General features: G+C 41.5%; 1 protein-coding gene across 3 annotated transcripts in view; it reads left to right on the forward strand.

Annotated features, from left to right (window-relative positions):
- Positions 1 to 998: 998 nt before the first annotated feature.
- fam118b (family with sequence similarity 118 member B) overlaps positions 999 to 17,847 on the forward strand; it is a 31,514-nt gene continuing 14,665 nt past the window's right edge. For 2 of the 3 annotated variants that reach the window (XM_034167995.1, XM_034167997.1), the window contains exons 1-3: positions 999 to 1,224; positions 6,642 to 6,731; positions 13,141 to 13,393. In XM_034167995.1, the coding sequence (XP_034023886.1) occupies positions 6,649 to 6,731; positions 13,141 to 13,393 (336 nt within the window). In that variant the 5' untranslated portion in view covers positions 999 to 1,224; positions 6,642 to 6,648. Of the gene's footprint in view, positions 1,225 to 6,600; positions 6,732 to 13,140; positions 13,394 to 17,847 lie in introns of those variants that run through there. The other variant, XM_034167996.1, reaches the window with a different exon arrangement.

A 17,847-nucleotide genomic window follows, 5' to 3' on the forward strand; every position in this document is an offset into this window, starting at 1 on the left:
AGATGATGACTGAAGTGCAATTTTAAGCAGAAACGAGGTGATAACTGGTGAAATACTGCTGACACTCTGAAATAATGCATGCGCAGTGAAAGCAGAGTGGAACAATTTTTAGGGAGGACCGTTCGGTCGGCGACACCGGAACCTTAATCCAATAGAAAACTTGTGGGGTGACATAAAAAATGCTGCCTCTGAGGAAAAACCAAGACATGCAGAAGAATTATGGAACGTAATCCAATCATCATGGGCTGGAATATCTGTTCACAGGTGCAAGAAGTTGGTTGACTCCATGCAACAGGCCCAGTATCGTCGATATCGATACCGATACTTTTTCATATTTAAGCTTCATAGATCCAAAGGATGCAAAAGACCCAGGATAGAATTTCGCCAAACATTGTACGTGACAACAAAATACTTTATTATCACAATCAACATAATTGTTTAAAAAATATCACTCAACACAACTTAAAACAAAATCTACTGAGGTAGAGGGCTGACAAACCACACTACAAGGGTGCGCTGCTCCGCGTTGTGTGACACAGCGCAGCGCTGCTCTTACAGACAGAGAGTAGACTTTGATGAATCTGTGTGCGCAGCAGTCAGTGCGTGCGGGAGAGAAAATAGCTTGAGTATCGATCTTTTTACAGGAGGATCGTTCAGTATCAATACCAGCGTTGGTATCGATATTAGGATCAATCCGCCCACCTCTAGCTCACAGCTCAAACCATGTTTCCATCGCATGAATGTCATCCAAAATATGTTTACAGTTTTGTCTTTTAAAAAAGCAGTTTAAAAAAATGCCTATTTGACAGAACTACATTTCAGGAATGGATACAAGGGTAACTTTAACGTTCCAGCTTATTCTGCAAACCTCTCTCTCTTAAAAAAAAAAAAATAAATCCTCCTCCCCTGCTGACGTTGTGTTTTCCGTGCAGCTCCTGAACGTAGCATCAGCGCCTGTGTTCATGGTGATTTCAAGAGCTCCGTTCCACGTCGGTAATCACAGTGAACCGGTGCTCTTTAACAACATGGCTAATTAGGCTGTGAATCTCGCTGGAAAGAGTCAGACATGATTCAAAAGGATTGTGTTCTGTTAGTTTAGCATTGTTTGGTTACTTTAAAACCTTTGAAAGTAGCTAACTCTTGTTTATGTAGAGCTTTAATCGACTTCCTTGTTAGCAGAAGGACTTCAGCTTGAGCAGCAAAACTTTGGACATTAGTTTCCAGGTAAGTGGTGATAATATATTATCTTCATCTTTTACTCTGTGACGTGTCCTGTTGCTGTGCAGTCTTGTGTTTGTGTTTGTGTTTGTGTGTGTGTGTGTGTGTGTGTGTGTGTGTGTGTGTGTGTGTGTGTGTGGGGGGGGGGGGGGGGGGGGGGGGGGTGCGGTGCGGTGCGGTGCAGCAGCCAGAGGGCTAAGAGGAAGCGTCTTATAATAACTCAGGTCTATAATATTTGGACAGTGACCCATTCGTTCGTTGATTTTCTGCTGCTTCTCTGGGTTCAGGTGACTATTGAACATTTTAGCAATGAAAAATCTGTAAAATTATGCAAAATTACTTTTTTCCTTAATGAGTGCTGTAATATAACCAACAGGAAACCTTTGATATAGGAAGTGAATTTGGTGTCACTACATCCTGTAGTGAAGTTACTGAATATTTTAACGATGGAAAAAATCTCCAAAATTATTAAAAGTGGCGTTTTTACAAACTGAGTGCTGTAATGTAATCAACAAGAGACCTTTGATATATGAAGTGAAATTGGTGTCACTATATCTTAGGAAACAATAATTATAATATTGCCAATATAATTATGCCAATGACATTTTCCCAAACTGAGTTCTGCAGTATAACCAGCAGGCGACCCCTGGTGGCTGCAGTGAGTCTGTTGACCCCACACTTGAGTATTTTAGTCTCATGTTTCCTTTTGTTTTTGCACTTTTTAGATGGCCCCTACACATTTGTCTCACAGCTGCCTGTACATTCAGATTGTTATTTGTCCAGCTCAGTTCTCACACACACACACACACACCTTCAACAAATTATCCAAGATCGGGTCGCAGGGAGCTGGAGCCTATCACAGCAGTCATAGGGCATGAGGCGGGGTACACCCTGGACAGGACATCAGTTTGTTGCAGGGCCACAGACAAACAAATATATCCACACCCACACACAATTTAAAGTTTCCAATCCACCTAATCTGCAAGTCTTTGGATGTGGGAGGAAGCCGGAGCACCCGGAGGGAACCCATGCAAATATAGGGAGAACATGCAAATTTCACACAGAAAGGCCACAGTTGGGATTCGATCCCATGACCAACTCGCTGTGAGGCAACAGTGCTAACCACTAAGTCACCCAGCTCGGTTCATTTTGATAAAAATGAGACTCTGACTTGGTTTTTGTAATTTTGCCTCCGTAAACAATCTGTTTGGAGAGTAGATGCTGTGTGCATAGACCGTATGATTGTGCACCAGAGGTGGGACGAAGTCACCATCAGGTCACTCCCAAGTCACGAATCAACAAGTCCCAAGACAAGTCAGCTTGCAAACAATTGGTGGTCATTATAACTTGAGACTTGACTTGGAACTTGCAGATTGATGAGTTGAGAATGACTTGACAGTAACTTCATCCCACCTCTGTTGTGCGCAGTTTACAATGCAAAGTTTAGTGGAATTGGGCAGTGAGTCTCGTTTGCGGGCAGGCGCTAAAGAGTTAAAATATGACGCATATAGCACAATAATCCTAGCCTGCTTCCAGCGTAGGTGATGCACATTACGCCTGCGTTCGGTGGCCATTTTGTAACCTGATATGGTGGGAATTCACACTGGTCACGCCTTGCAATGCCATGAATGTGAGACAACGTACCCTGCTTCCCATGTTGGAGAAAGCCCCTGATGTCATAAGTTATGCACCAATCAGAGCTCAGAGCTCTCAACCAATCACAGTAGGGGAGGAGACCCGCGGTACCTGGCTCTTTTGATCCACTCCAGCCTACAATAATCCTACATCCGGGGACAACCCTCACCTGTCAACATCAGAAACATGGCACTTTCTCTGAGTGTTTGGGCAAATTACAGAACAAACTAAATGAAAATGCAAAGAAAAAGTGACAATGTGTTGTAAAGTGGATATGTGTTGCGGTTTGTTTATGACCCACAGCTCAAACATGTCGAGGCGGTTTTGCAGGCAAGAGAACACAGCTACTCTGGTTAGCTGTGTAGACTAACACTTACCAACATGAACCCTGTCTAACCCTGTTTTACTGAAGAAGAAGAAAAAAAAAGAGTACTTTTGCTTAGCCAGTAAAAGATTATTATTTGGAAAAAGGGCGAGAGTTGGGGTGGGGGGGGGTGCAGGGAATAGGCATGTTGGGACCTATTGTATGTAAATGAAATGAATAATTTTCACAAACAGAGCCTTCTTTAAATAAATAAATAAATAATACTCATTTGCTCAATTTTGATGGTGTCCTGCATCATGCGGACAGGAATATTTAAGATATATTTATTACAAAATTGGGGGAGGTGATGGTCTAGTGGTTAAGGTGTTGGGCTTGAGACCAGAAGATCCTCGGTTCAAATCCCTGCCTGACTGGAAAATCACTAACGGGCTTAATCCCCTATAGTGAGCGCCTTGTATGGCAGCACCCTGACATCAGGGTGAATGTGAGGCGTCTGATGCAGATGGAAAAGTGCTATATAAATGCAGTCCTTTACCATTTACAAAATAGATTGTGTGTCCTTGGAAGTTGTCAACTCAGCTGTTCAGTGTCAACACTGAAATTAAATTTGCTGCACAAAAAAAAGCAATAAAAAAAAGTTGGTGGAATTATATCTTAGGTGCCAGGACTTGGCAGTAATGTGCTTTAATCTGGTTGCCAACCACCAATAAATCTCAACTGAAACAGAAGTTTAAAAAAAATATGGCACATGCAGCAGAGTTTTTTTTTTTTGTTTTTTTTTTTTTTCCTGGTGCTAATGAGGTTAGTAAAAGTTCCCAAAGACCCAAGGCCTAGAAAGTGTGGCATTTATTTCAGATTTGTTCAGAACAACAAGGTGGTTTTCGCATTGTACAAGCAGTATGCACGAACACCTGAAGAGGAAACATACAGGCTTAGTTCTGGATAATGGCCCGCCAAAAAAGCAAAACCACTTTCAAACATACTTAGGATCCTTTGAAATTGGACTCCAAACCTTGAATTCCTTACTTTGCTTGCATGGGTCTTGGGTTCAGATTTGGCAGGCTTATGTAAGTGTTGCATTTGATTTGCTGTACAAAATTAGGTGGAACTGTACCACCAGAGGACGCTGTAAAGCATATTTTCATTGGATTTCAAAGCTTTGAAATGCTCAGTGTTTATTTTATTTAATTTTTTTATTTAAATTAACACCAGCAGATGACAGCACCCAAATCATCACTGACTGAAACTTCACACTGGACTTGGATTCTGTGCCCCTCCACTCTTCCTCCAGTCTCTGGAACTTTGATTTCCATATAGTAAGTCCCTTTGGCTGCTCCCTTGTCACCTAAGCAGACCCAAGTTTGAGCTGCATGTGGATTTGGCACAAGTTTTACACCGGATGCCCTTGCTGACAACCCCTGCCACATTACATGGACAAATGTGGCAGGAGTTGGGTATGGGGAACCTTATGCACTGAAACCAAGAACACTAACCACTTGGCCACCGTTATTATTTTAATCTGAAATGAGGACTTTGCACCACTGAGTACAGTCTAGTTCCTCACCTTAGCTCAGGTAAGATGCTTCTTACATTGTCTCTGGTTCAGGACTGGCTTGACATTAAAGCCGGGTTCACACGGCAGGATAATGAGGCCGATATCGGACCCGATCTTCCCCTTCCGACAATCGTGATGACGTCAGATAATCTTATCAGATATTCCTGTCGTGTGTGGTGTGTTCAGATTGCTCTGATCTGCTCGGAAGGGCGTCAGGAGCGCTCCGATCGCAAATCGGGGATATTCAACATGTTGGTTTTTTTTGGCCCGATATCGCAGCGTGTGTTGTGTCCTCCGACCACAAACGTGCACACAGCCTGCTGAATGTGACGTGCAGCCAATCAGAAAGCGAGGTGACGGACGTACAGAGCGGAAAATAAAATCAAAACAGCTGTTCTGACTTACCAGAAAGTCCGGAGGTCGCGCTGTCTCCACTTCTTTAAAGAACGCCTTTCCTTTTCCTTTTTTTTTAATCGTTTTTCCCTCTATTTTAAATAGTCCACAAAGTACCTCCGTTTGTTTACTCTGAAGTCACGTTTAATCTCGAGAGATTTTGGCGAGATTTCCTGTCTGAACTGTAAATGTTCGTGTGTTAAATCTGTTCGTGTGTGGTGGTGTTGTTATTACCGTGTGGCTGAACACCACACACTGTACGACCAAACCTGTTAGATCCCTGATTTTATCTTCACGTGTGTGGTCTCTCAGGTTTTGGAAACCTAAAGATAATTTTAAAATCCTGTCATGTGAACCATGCTTAAGAGTGTGACACTTGAAGCTGATTTTCTGGACATGTCTGTACAAGTCGGTTCTTGATGCACTGACTCCAGCTTCAGTCCACCCCTTGTGAAGCTGCCCCCAAGTTCTTGAATCAGCTGCGGTCACACCTGTTGCTTCTGCATCTTTTCTGACAATGCTTTTTTGTTTCAGTCAACTTTTCATGAATATGCTTTGATACAGGACTCTGCAAACTGCCAGCCCTTTCAGCAGTGACCTTCTGTGGCTTACCCTCTGTGTGGAGGGTGTCAGTGGGTATCTTCTGGGCAACTCTAAAGTCAGCCATCTTCATGATTGTGCTTGTGTGTACAGAACTAGACTGAGAGATTTGTATTTATACTGCATAAACAGTGAGTTATTCAAACTTAAAATGATTTTTTTTTTTTTTTTTTTTGTAACAGTAGGCTATAATTGTCAAAATAGCAAATTGATTTTATTTGATATATAATGCATCTAAAATATATAACACTTCACTTTCTGAAATATCTGACACATTTTTTCATGACAATCAAAGTTTTTGGCTCACTTGTTGATCAGTAGGGTGATTATAGGTTTAGGTTGGCCACATTGCCACCTTTCAAGCCATTTATTATTTATTCATTTATTTATTTTATTATTATTTACAGTGCTTTTTATTTACGTGCCTATAATTCCACAGCCTCTTTACATACTAACAGTATATTATAGCTGTATAATGAGCACTTGTGTCATTTCAGTGAGATACCAACTGAAAATTTGTCACACTCATTCGTGAGTTCTGTCACACTGGATGAGGGTGAGAGACACATGCACCTGTACAGGGGGGGGGAATGGCACAGTTCAGAAAATATTTCGAACTGTAACAGAAAGTGTCTGCACTTTACATTTTTTTTTCTGTAAAGATAATGAATATGGATTCATATTGTTTGATTAGTTTTTTGTAGTAATGCTGTATGTGTTCCATTACTATTCTTGACAGTTGATGAATTTCATTGTCCAGGAAATGTGTGTCACCACCTCATATATCCAGACTTGTGCTGTCATTGTCAATGAGGATCCTGAAGATGACTCAAAAATAACAGAATGTATTGTATTTTATTGTTTGTTGAAGCTGTAAGAAGTAGCAGCATGGTTTTGATTATGTTCCTGTTTCAGGTGCCCAATGGCCTCTGTTGTGCTGCTGAAACTTGAGAAGCGAGCTGCATCTGACTATCAGGATGCAGAGTTGAACACAAAAAAGCCCAGGTAGGATCAGGTGCTCCATGAGAGCCAGCAACACAGTCAGCCCATGGTTCATACATCAGAGGTGGGACTAAGTCACTGTCAAGTCATCCCAAGTCAAGTCTCAAGTCATAATGACCACCAATTGTTTGCAAGCTGACTTGAGACTTCACTTGAGACTTGCAGATTCATGACTTGAGAGTGACTTGCTGGTGACTATGTCCCACCTCTGTCATACATCTCTTTAGTGGACAGTGTTGATTAAAAGCTTTGTCTTCTGGAGATCTTAAAATGTAGCTCTTCTTAAATAAAGGTGGCTTTTGTGTTGGAGTGTGTGAAATGGTAATCATGCATGTAAAAAGTATGGTGCCATGTAGAGCTCAACAGTGCAATTCCCGAGGTTAAAAATCACATTCAGATTATGAGATGAGAAGTTGTAACTATCCAAAAGAGACTCACTAAGCACTACGCCATTGTGCAGTGATGATATGAACTCCTGTAGAAGCCACAGGTTTGTCTGATATTAACCTTATTTTAACAAAAAACATGTTTGCGATGTTACAGAAAAGAAGTCTGTAAGACTTGTTCTTCTCTCTGCTCCTTTTCATTCTGGTAATTGAGATGCTTTATTTCTGCTTTTCTGTTTTTTGTTTTTTTTTCTTTTTCTTTTAAATGAATGAAATAAATAAATGAATGAAATGAAGTACACTATCCACAATACCAGGTGGTGGGCACAGTTCCGCTAACCACTAATTATCAAAGCTAACATTTTCGTTAGCGAATTAGCTTTTCAGATAACTTTGAAAACCATCAGCGGACCAATTAGCTTCCGATACATTTAGTCCGATAACTTTTAGACCACTAACATATTTTTGCGGGCATAGTGAATAAGCTTAACAGTTAAAAATGTTTGTAAAGTCTGAAATCATAGATTTTAGTGCCTGCCTGTTACATGTTTTGTAGTAGTCAGACTGAGCAGCAGCACTCAATCCTCTGCCAGTAGAGAAGAGCTGGCTACCAGAAAGAAAGTGGGAGGAAAAAAAAGATCATTTATTTTCACACCATACAGACTTGCAGGCGTATCACATGAGTCACACACAGGCAGACAGTTTTGACTTATGACTAAAATTTTCAACAAACTAATTCCGGACAAGTTATTGAAACTAACGTCACCTCTGTCATTTTACAAAGTGAAAATATCAACTATATCCTTTAATTTTAAAGTAATGCACTAATTTTGAAGGTTTTAGGGTTTACAGACACACACACCCCAATGCATTATGGGGAAATTAGTTTCCTGACATCAGTGGTTGGTCGGTATACAAGTTACTGTAATGTGTGTGGTGGGTTTTACAAATAAATCTGTATTTGTAAATATGTATTTTTTTTTTCATTTGTAAAAAAAAAAAGGCAGTTTGAAAACTGATAATTCTGTTTAAGTGATTCATTTGGTATTCACACTGCCTTGAACACAATTTTCCCATAATGCACTGCGGCATGTGTGTCTTGTAAATGCTAAACCCTTGAAAATTAGTGCATTACTTTAAAACTAAAACATATAGCTGATATTTTCACTTTGTAAACCGAGAGAGGTGACGTTAATTTCAATAACTTGTCCGGAATTAGTTGTTTCATTTTAACCATAAGTCAAAACTGTCTGCCTATGCATGACTCGTGTGATGCGCCTGCAAGTCTGTTTGGTGTGAAATAAATGTTTCCTCCTTTTCTTTCTTTCTTTCTTTCCTTTCTCTCTGGTTACCAGGTCTCTTTTGCTGAGAAAAGGTTGACCTGAGACAGAAGCGCTGACTTGTCGTCGTGTCAGCAGCTGCCAGTGCACTGGAGTCAATACTGAAAGTTATCAGTTTAGCTTTTAGCTTTAACTTCCGCTAAATTATTTAGGGGTTTATCAGTTTAGCTATATAAAAATTAACTTTTCAGTTAGTGGATTAACGGTTATCGAAGCTAACTTTTTGGTTACCTGTGCCCACCACTGCACAAAACTAAACTGAAACACTGATGTCTCTTACCAGGTAAATGTTTTGTTTTTTTTAACATAGAGAACATAGAGTTGGATATAGCGAAGCTAGAGTGCGCAACATACTGCTAACGTAACACTGTCATGACTACAGGGTAGCACGGCGGCCATTACCAAAGAGGGCAAAGAGGACACATACGAGGTCTGTCCAAAAAGTAACGGACCTTTTTATTTTTTTCAAAAACTATATGGATTTGAATCACGTGTGATTGCATCAGCCAAGCTTGAACCTTCGTGCGCATGCGTGAGTTTTTCCACGCCTGTCGGTTGCGTCATTTGCCTGTGGGCAGGCTTTGAGTGAGCACTGGTCCACCCCTCCCCTCGGATTTTTTTTTTGTCTGAGAACTTGCTGAGAGACTACCGCTTTGCTCCATGAAATTTTTTTCAGAAACTGTTAGAGACAGGCAGTTGGAAACCATTCAATAGATTCAGTTGGATATCGGTGAAGATTCTGTCGGCGTCACGCGGATTCTGGACTGTTAAAACCTTTTTAAAGATGGCCCACAGCGGCGGAGGGCGCGCGGCACGCCGAGCGGCCATCGACAGGCTGGATCGACCAGATCATTTCCAAACTGAACGCTGTGTTGATCTGGGACATCATGTGACTACCACAGAAATGGCAAGAGAGCTGGACATAGCACTTTTGCGGCACATTCCACTGTTACAGGAGATTTTGTAATGAAAGGCGTGCGGACGATTTCACGCGCCGGCACGAAGCAGCTCAGGACGCGCAGCAAAAAAACACCTCTGTGTTGGAAACCATTCAGAAGATTCAGATGGCTTTCGATGGCTTTCAGTCGAGTGAGTATCCAAGAAATTGTGTAACAGCTGGACATGCCCCAACATGTCCTGTGAGACTTCCATGACGGAGGTGTTTTTTTGCTGCACGTCCTGAGCTGCTTCGTGCCGACATGCGAAATCTTACGCACGTCTTTCATTACAAAATCTCCTGTAACAGTGGAATGTGCCGCAAAAGTGCTATGTCCAGCTCTCTTGCCATTTCTGTGGAGGTCACATGATGTCCAAGATCAACACAGCGTTCAGTTTAGAAATGATTTGGTCGATCCAGCCTGTCGATGGCCGCTCGGCGCGCCGCGCGCCCTCCGCCGCTGTGGGCCGTCTTTAAAAGGTTTTAACAGTCCATAATCCGCGTGACGCCAACAGAATCTTCACCGATATCCAACTGAATCTATCGAATGGTTTCCAACTGCCTGTCTCTAACAGTTTCTGAAAAAAATTTCATGGAGCAAAGAGGCAGTCTCTCAGCAAGTTCTCAGACAAAAGAAATCCGACGGGAGGGGTGGACCAGTGCTCACTCAAAGCCTGCCCACAGGCGAATGACGCAATCGACAGGCGTGGAAAAACTCACGCATGCGCACGAAGGTTCAAGCTTGGCTGATGCAATCACACGTGATTCAAATCCATATAGGTTTTGAAAAAAATAAAATGGTCCGTTACTTTTTGGACAGACCTCGTAGTACCCGGATGTGCAATACAGCATGCGTGTTTATTGAATGTGCAAGTACCGAGTGCAATCACTACAATAGGCTTACACAGGGTGTAAATGCTGTACTTACCTGTTTTTTGTTTGCTTTTTATTGAAAATAATAATAATTAAATTAGAATAAAAAGAGTTCAATTTCTTACCTTCCTGGCAGAAAAAGCGGGGCTTCGGGATGATAACACCCGGGCATAGCACCGATGTGGAAACACACTCGCGACTCAATCATCGCTAAACACAGCTAAGTGGTGCATCATGCTATGTAAATAAATAAATCCACGGATAAATTCTCTTGATGTCGTTGTCCCAAGATCCTAATGACATGAATTTTCCAGCTTGGCACAAAATAATGCTCAAAGCACACTCTGGAGTTGACCGTGGGATTAAAGAGAGTGAAAGCATACAGGCATTAAAGTCAAATCCACAGTAAAACACAGTTGGTTGCAATATCCTCATTGAGCAAATGTTAATCCCTGGATGCCGGCGGTTGCAACAGTTGAGGCAGGGACATGAATACAGCATTTTGGATGATATGTTCCATCTGCTAACATGACAGCACGATCACACCGTGTCACTTGTAGCAATGAATTGTGCGTGGAAGCACATGCTCCTTGACGGCACACGGCCAGGTGTGACTCTGCCCTCTAGCTTCACTATATCCAACTCTATGCCAGTGAACCAGTTGTACTATTAAAGTGTGCAGCTCAGAGCAATGAACTTAGTGAGCAGTGAGGTAAACACAAATATTGATTACAGCCAGGAATGAAGCACTGTACAATAACTAGACTACATTTTATTATACACACACACAACATGAGCTATGAAATATATACAAAACTGTTATATACTATTAAAAACCATATAAACACTACAATAATGAAAAGGGTAAGAAAAAAGTTGAGAAGATCACGAAGATTGGATTGCAGTGCATTATAGTTCCTTCTTGCTTGAATGTAATCATGTACACAGTCTTGTACCTTTTGCTTTTTTTTCCTTGATTTTTCAGATCTTCTCTTTTTATGTTCGTGATTCATCTTGTAGCTGATTGGTTTGGTTCAAGACTTAAAATGCTTTATATAAGGGTTTTCTGAAACCTCAGTGGAGAAAATAAATGGGATTTTTTTTTTTTTTTTTTTTTTTTTTTTTACTTGCAGAAACGGGGCCTTGAAAAAAGTGGATGGTCTCTCATGAACCAGATTAAAACTGTCCTGCAGAAGACCTGTCCAAATCTGGTCATGCATCAATTAATTTTGAAAGAGATCTAATCTGAAAGCAATTCATGCTCAAAATGAGAACACACATACACACACAGACTCAGGCAGAATTGCAATAATTAATCTATTATAGAATTATTTTGGTCATAGATGAGTTGTTTTTCATCTTTTTTATGTCAAGATTCTCTGATTTTTTACTTTTTGAATGTGAATATTTTCTGGTTTCTTTCCCCTGCTCTAATTGAATATCTTGGGTGATGAACAAAACAAGAAATTGAAAGACATCATCTTGGGCTTTGACAAATGCTGATTAATATTTTTCTCCATTTTCTGACATTTTGTGGACCAAACAACTAATGGATTAATCCAGAAAATAAACAACACATTAATTGATAATTGAAAATAATTGTTAGTTGCAGCCCAGGTATTTTTCTGTCTATTTTGTGTCTGAGGAAAAGGCAAAGCTGTGTGCAAGATGTTCAAAATTTTGAATAGCTTTTTTTTTTGCCACTTTATATTCTTTATATGTTGCCATTTTTGGAAAATATGTGAAATAAGTATTTTTTATGACAAAAACCTTGAATGCAAGATTGAATGTTGTTGATAGAAGTCATGGTTGATTGATAGAAGTACTGATAAATTAACACAATGGATAATCATTTAATCAGAAAATAATCAATAGACTAATTTAAAAAATAGATTGCTTGATCATTCATTCATTCATTCTTTATACCTGCTTACTCCAGTCAAGGGTCACAGGGAGGCTGCAGCCTGTCCCAGCAGTCATAAGACAGAGGGCGGGTTACACCTTGGTCAGGAGTCAGGACGCCGGTCTGTTGCAGGGCCACATATAGACAGACAAACTCATTCACACCCTTGGTCGTATTTAAAGTTTCCAATCCACATAACCTGCATGTCTTTGGATGTGGGGGGAAGCCAGAGCACCCAGAGGGAATCCACACAAACACTGCGAGAACAAGCAAACTCCACACAGAAGGGACCAGGAGGGAAGCGATCCCACAGCCTTATTGCTGTGAGGCTGCAGTGCTAACCACTAACCCACTGTGCCGCTCCTTGTTAGCTTGAATGAAAAGATAATCTATAACCAATTTATGACAAATTCCTTCATTGCCGCCCTACTCACAGTGTGTTTTTTCTTTCATCCTCAGTGCACACTTTGGATCATTTCTTTATTGTTTATTTTGTGCAAATAATACCTCAACTTTGTATTTTTCAGTCTCTGTAGTGGCCTTTCTGTGTTGGAGGCTGCATGTTCTGCTGTGAGTACTTTAGTGATCTGTAAGACATAAAGCACAACCAGGACCACATGATTGCATGCGTGCTGCAGCAGTGTGGAGTTGAAAATGCATTCCCACAGGGACAGTAAAGTATGAATTATTTATTTTTGTGGCGCACACATGGCAAGAACAGACAGAGTATCTGCTTTGAACTGTCACATCCCCTCAGGGATTCTGACATGCACGCAGACTTGAGCCCCGAAGGGAGTAGAATAACCTCTTAGTGGGGTTTGACAAGACTAGAAGAAATCTGGATCCACTCTGATCCACGTCCTCATGACCCTATGTTTCGCTGAAAACCTATAACTTACAAAAGTGTTGACATTATTATTTGGGAACCTCTGTCACTTGAGCATTCGTCACTCAATCTCTGTGTGCCCCAAAGGAAACTGCTGCCTACTCTGAAGAATAAACGGGCCCCCGAGCTTGTCCTGGTGATTGGCACAGGGGTGAGCTCCGCGGTGGCTCCTCAAGTCCCCGCTCTCCGCTCCTGGAAAGGCCTCATCCAGGCTCTGCTTGATGCAGCTAATGACTTTGACCTGCTCGAGGAGGAAGAGAGCCGCCGTTTCCAGAGGCACATGCAGGAAGATAAGAATTTGGTACACGTGGCCCATGATCTCATTCAGAAACTCTCCCCGGTAAGACCGCCTGCTTTTACCTTTCGGTATCACACTGTTACACATGTGCAGACTGCCATGGATCTACCTTTATCTCAACCAGGGACATTTTGTTAAACCTGTCCTGGATTGCCATAAAGCTGCTTATCCTGGTGCCACTAAAAGACTTAAATGAGACAGAGCTTCTTTGCAGCTTTGTTGAATCCACTAAATCAACACTGAGAAGTTCTTTAGTCAGTTGATATTTAATCAGCTGCATGTGGAAAGCAGATGGTGTGCTTTTTATTCTTCTTTTATTGCTAGTTTAAAAACGTGGACTTCAGCTCTCTGTTTTCTTAAAGGCAAATGACAGCCTGTTAAGGTCTTCTCCCATTTTTAGTCTGGGTCCCCATAGTACACTAATTAAAAACAAAGGTAGAACAGGTACAGGGTTTTTGAGTGTTACTGGGGTGTGCTGGATTGATAAGGTGTCTTTCTCCTGTACCAGTTTCATCTGGAGCATGGCTGCCAGATGGGAGTGTTACTACCGTTTGCCTCCTGTGTTAGTCATGTCTCATTGCACCTTTGACATTGATAAAACATGCTTTGTTTCAGCCCTCACCCTGTGGTCACAAAGGGAGCAAACAGCACTTTTATGGCTTTGTCCATCATGTTTAATTTGAGCTACACTTCTGCAGGCTACTGCCATTGGCTACAGATAAAGCAGGCTGAGGAAAAATAAGTAGTTATGTGAATGAGCAACACGTGGCGTTCAAACAGGCACTACACTGTCATCAGTTATATACTAAAGCTTGAGCATGGCGACATATTCTATCGATAGACATAGGTTTACAATCGAGATGACTGATCCTCTTTAGTTGATTTGCTGTGTTGTGACCACAGACTGTGTATATATACTGGACAAAACCTGCGTAATGTCACCCGTAGGTTTTCTATAGAGACCCGGTGTTCCATCGAGCTGAGGTTCCTCGCGTAACTGCATATGTGTGCACTGAAAAAATTACTTGACGAAGTTCGCTTATTTTGATGGGCAAGTAAATGTATAAATTGTTCATCCGAATGTAGTAATGTATAAATCTACTCACTATAAAACGATAAGTATTTTTAACCTGGAGTTAGCTTATTTCGACAGGCAAAATATACATATACATACATTTATGCTCCTAACGTAAAATACAGAAAATGTTTTACTTACTAGGCTATAAATACACTGAATACAATTAATTAAAAAAAAACAAAACTTTGACGGAAAAAACAAAAAGCGCATGCGCAGTTGCATGTCGAGCGAGTTACATCATCTCCACATGTGCAATTGCGCGAGGCACCTCATCTCGACGGGTGACGTCTTCAAGTCCAGGGTAGAGCGATGTGCGCATGCGCAGTAGCGCGACGCACCTCATCTTGACGGGACACCGGAACAGCCGGAATCTCTGGAGCTGGGATCACCTTGGTCATGACAGCTCTGTTTATTCTTAGCCGTCTGCATCCTTCTACGTCTGTTTTTCCTTTTTAAAATCGGCCCTCTCAGGTAAGGGTGGGATTTAGACTGTGACATCACATCCTCTAATCTTTTTACACAAACTCAAGTGGACAACCACCAGATTCCAGTGTCCATCAGTTCCTCCTTGCTTCTCAATATACAGTATGAGTCTTACATGTCCTCATTCATTGACAAGGGCCAGCTGAAAAGTTCTGCCACTTACATGATTGTCTCAATAACAAGAAATATACTGTCAGAAATCATATCTGCTTAAAGCTGGGAAAGTTCTCAATAAGGCAGTGTCGTTACTTTTCCACATAGGCAACCACCAGTAGAGGCTTGCCTCTACTGGTGGTTCTCACTGGCTCTCACTGTGGTATTGTATCACTTCCTATTCTGGAGCACAGCAGTGTTTTGCTGTATCTGTTAGCTGTTTAATCTGCGCAGTTAGATTGATCTAGTTAACTAGATAACGATTTGTTTCACAGTGTAATCTTCACGTGCCTTAACTAAAGCACTCCCTCTGCTGAATCACCTCTAAATTATTTACACATTATTCACTTTGTGTGTTTTTAGGAATCCGCTAGCTTAGCGCAGCTACTAGCTCTTAGCCGGTTTAGCATGGCGGCTTCTCCTGTCTCTCCCGCACTTTTCTGCTCTGGGTGTGAAATGTTTAGTTATTCCTCGGCCTCCTTTAGCAGTAATGGTACTTGTAATAAGTGTAGCTTATTCGTAGCTTTGGAGGCCAGGCTGGGCGAATTGGAGACTCGGCTCCGCAATGTGGAAAATTCTACAGCTAGCCAGGCCCCTGTAGTCGGTGCGGAACAAGGTAGCTTAGCCGCCATTAGTTTCCCTCTGGCAGATCTCGAGCAGCCGGGAAAGCAGGCCGACTGGGTGACTGTGAGGAGGAAGCGTAGCCCTAAACAGAAGCCCCGTGTACACCGCCAACCCGTTCACATTTCTAACCATTTTTCCCCACTCGGCAACACACCCGCCGAGGAACAAACTCTGGTTATTGGCGACTCTGTTTTGAGAAATGTGAAGTTAGCGACACCAGCAGCCATAGTCAATTGTCTTCCGGGGGCCAGAGCAGGCGACATTGAAGGAAATTTGAAACTGCTGGCTAAGGCTAAGCATAAATTTGGTAAGATTGTAATTCACGTCGGCAGTAATGACACCCGGTTACGCCAATCGGAGGTCACTAAAATTAACATTGAATCGTGTGTAACTTTGCAAAAACAATGTCGGACTCTGTAGTTTTCTCTGGGCCCCTCCCCAATCGTACTGGGAGTGACATGTTTAGCCGCATGTTCTCCTTGAATTGCTGGCTGTCTGAGTGGTGTCCAAAAAATGAGGTGGGCTTCATAAATAATTGGCAAAGCTTCTGGGGAAAACCTGGTCTTGTTAGGAGAGACGGCATCCATCCCACTTTGGATGGAGCAGCTCTCATTTCTAGAAATCTGGCCAATTTTCTTAAATCCTCCAAACCGTGACTATCCAGGGTTGGGACCAGGAAGCAGAGTTGTAGTCTTACACACCTCTCTGCAGCTTCTCTCCCCCTGCCATCCCCCCAATACCCCATCCCCGTAGAGACGGTGCCTGCTCCCAGACCACCAATAACCAGCAAAAATCTATTTAAGCATAAAAATTCAAAAAGAAAAAATAATGTAGCACCTTCAACTGCACCACAGACTAAAACAGTTAAATGTGGTCTATTAAACATTAGGTCTCTCTCTTCTAAGTCCCTGTTAGTAAATGATATAATAATTGATTAACATATTGATTTATTCTGCCTTACAGAAACCTGGTTACAGCAGGATGAATATGTTAGTTTAAATGAGTCAACACCCCTGAGTCACACTAACTGCCAGAATGCTCGTAGCACGGGCCGAGGCGGAGGATTAGCAGCAATCTTCCATTCCAGCTTATTAATTAATCAAAAACCCAGACAGAGCTTTAATTCATTTGAAAGCTTGACTCTTAGTCTTGTCCATCCAAATTGGAAGTCCCAGAAACCAGTTTTATTTATCTATCGTCCACCTGGTCGTTACTGTGAGTTTCTCTGTGAATTTTCAGACCTTTTGTCTGACTTAGTGCTTAGCTCAGATAAGATAATTATAGTGGGCGATTTTAACATCCACACAGATGCTGAGAATGACAGCCTCAACACTGCATTATACTCAATTGGCTTTGCTCAAAATGTAAATGAGTCCACCCACCACTTTAATCATATCTTAGATCTTGTTCTGACTTATGGTATGGAAATTGAAGACTTAACAGTATTCCCTGAAAACTCCCTTCTGTCTGATCATTTCTTAATAACATTTACTCTGATGGACTATCCAGCAGTGGGGAATAAGTTTCATTACACTAGAAGTCTTTCAGAAAGCACTGTAACTAGGTTTAAGGATATGATTCCTTCTTTATGTTCTCTAATGCCATATACCAACACAGTGCAGAGTAGCTACCTAAACTCTGTAAGTGAGATAGAGTATCTCGTCAATAGTTTTACATCCTCATTGAAGACAACTTTGGATGCTGTAGCTCCTCTGAAAAAGAGAGCTTTAAATCAGAAGTGCCTGACTCTGTGGTATAACTCACAAACTCGCAGCTTAAAGCAGATAACCCGTAAGTTGGAGAGGAAATGGCGTCTCACTAATTTAGAAGATCTTCACTTAGCCTGGAAAAAGAGTCTGTTGCTCTATAAAAAAGCCCTCCGTAAAGCTAGGACATCTTACTACTCATCACTAATTGAAGAAAATAAGAACAACCCCAGGTTTCTTTTCAGCACTGTAGCCAGGCTGACAAAGAGTCAGAGCTCTATTGAGCCGAGTATTCCTTTAACTTTAACTAGTAATGACTTCATGACTTTCTTTGCTAATAAAATTTTAACTATTAGAGAAAAAATTACTCATAACCATCCCAAAGACGTATCGTTATCTTTGGCTGCTTTCAGTGATGCCGGTATTTGGTTAGACTCTTTCTCTCCGATTGT

This window comes from Thalassophryne amazonica, chromosome 4, assembly GCF_902500255.1.
Source record: "Thalassophryne amazonica chromosome 4, fThaAma1.1, whole genome shotgun sequence".
Lineage (NCBI taxonomy): Eukaryota > Metazoa > Chordata > Actinopteri > Batrachoidiformes > Batrachoididae > Thalassophryne > Thalassophryne amazonica.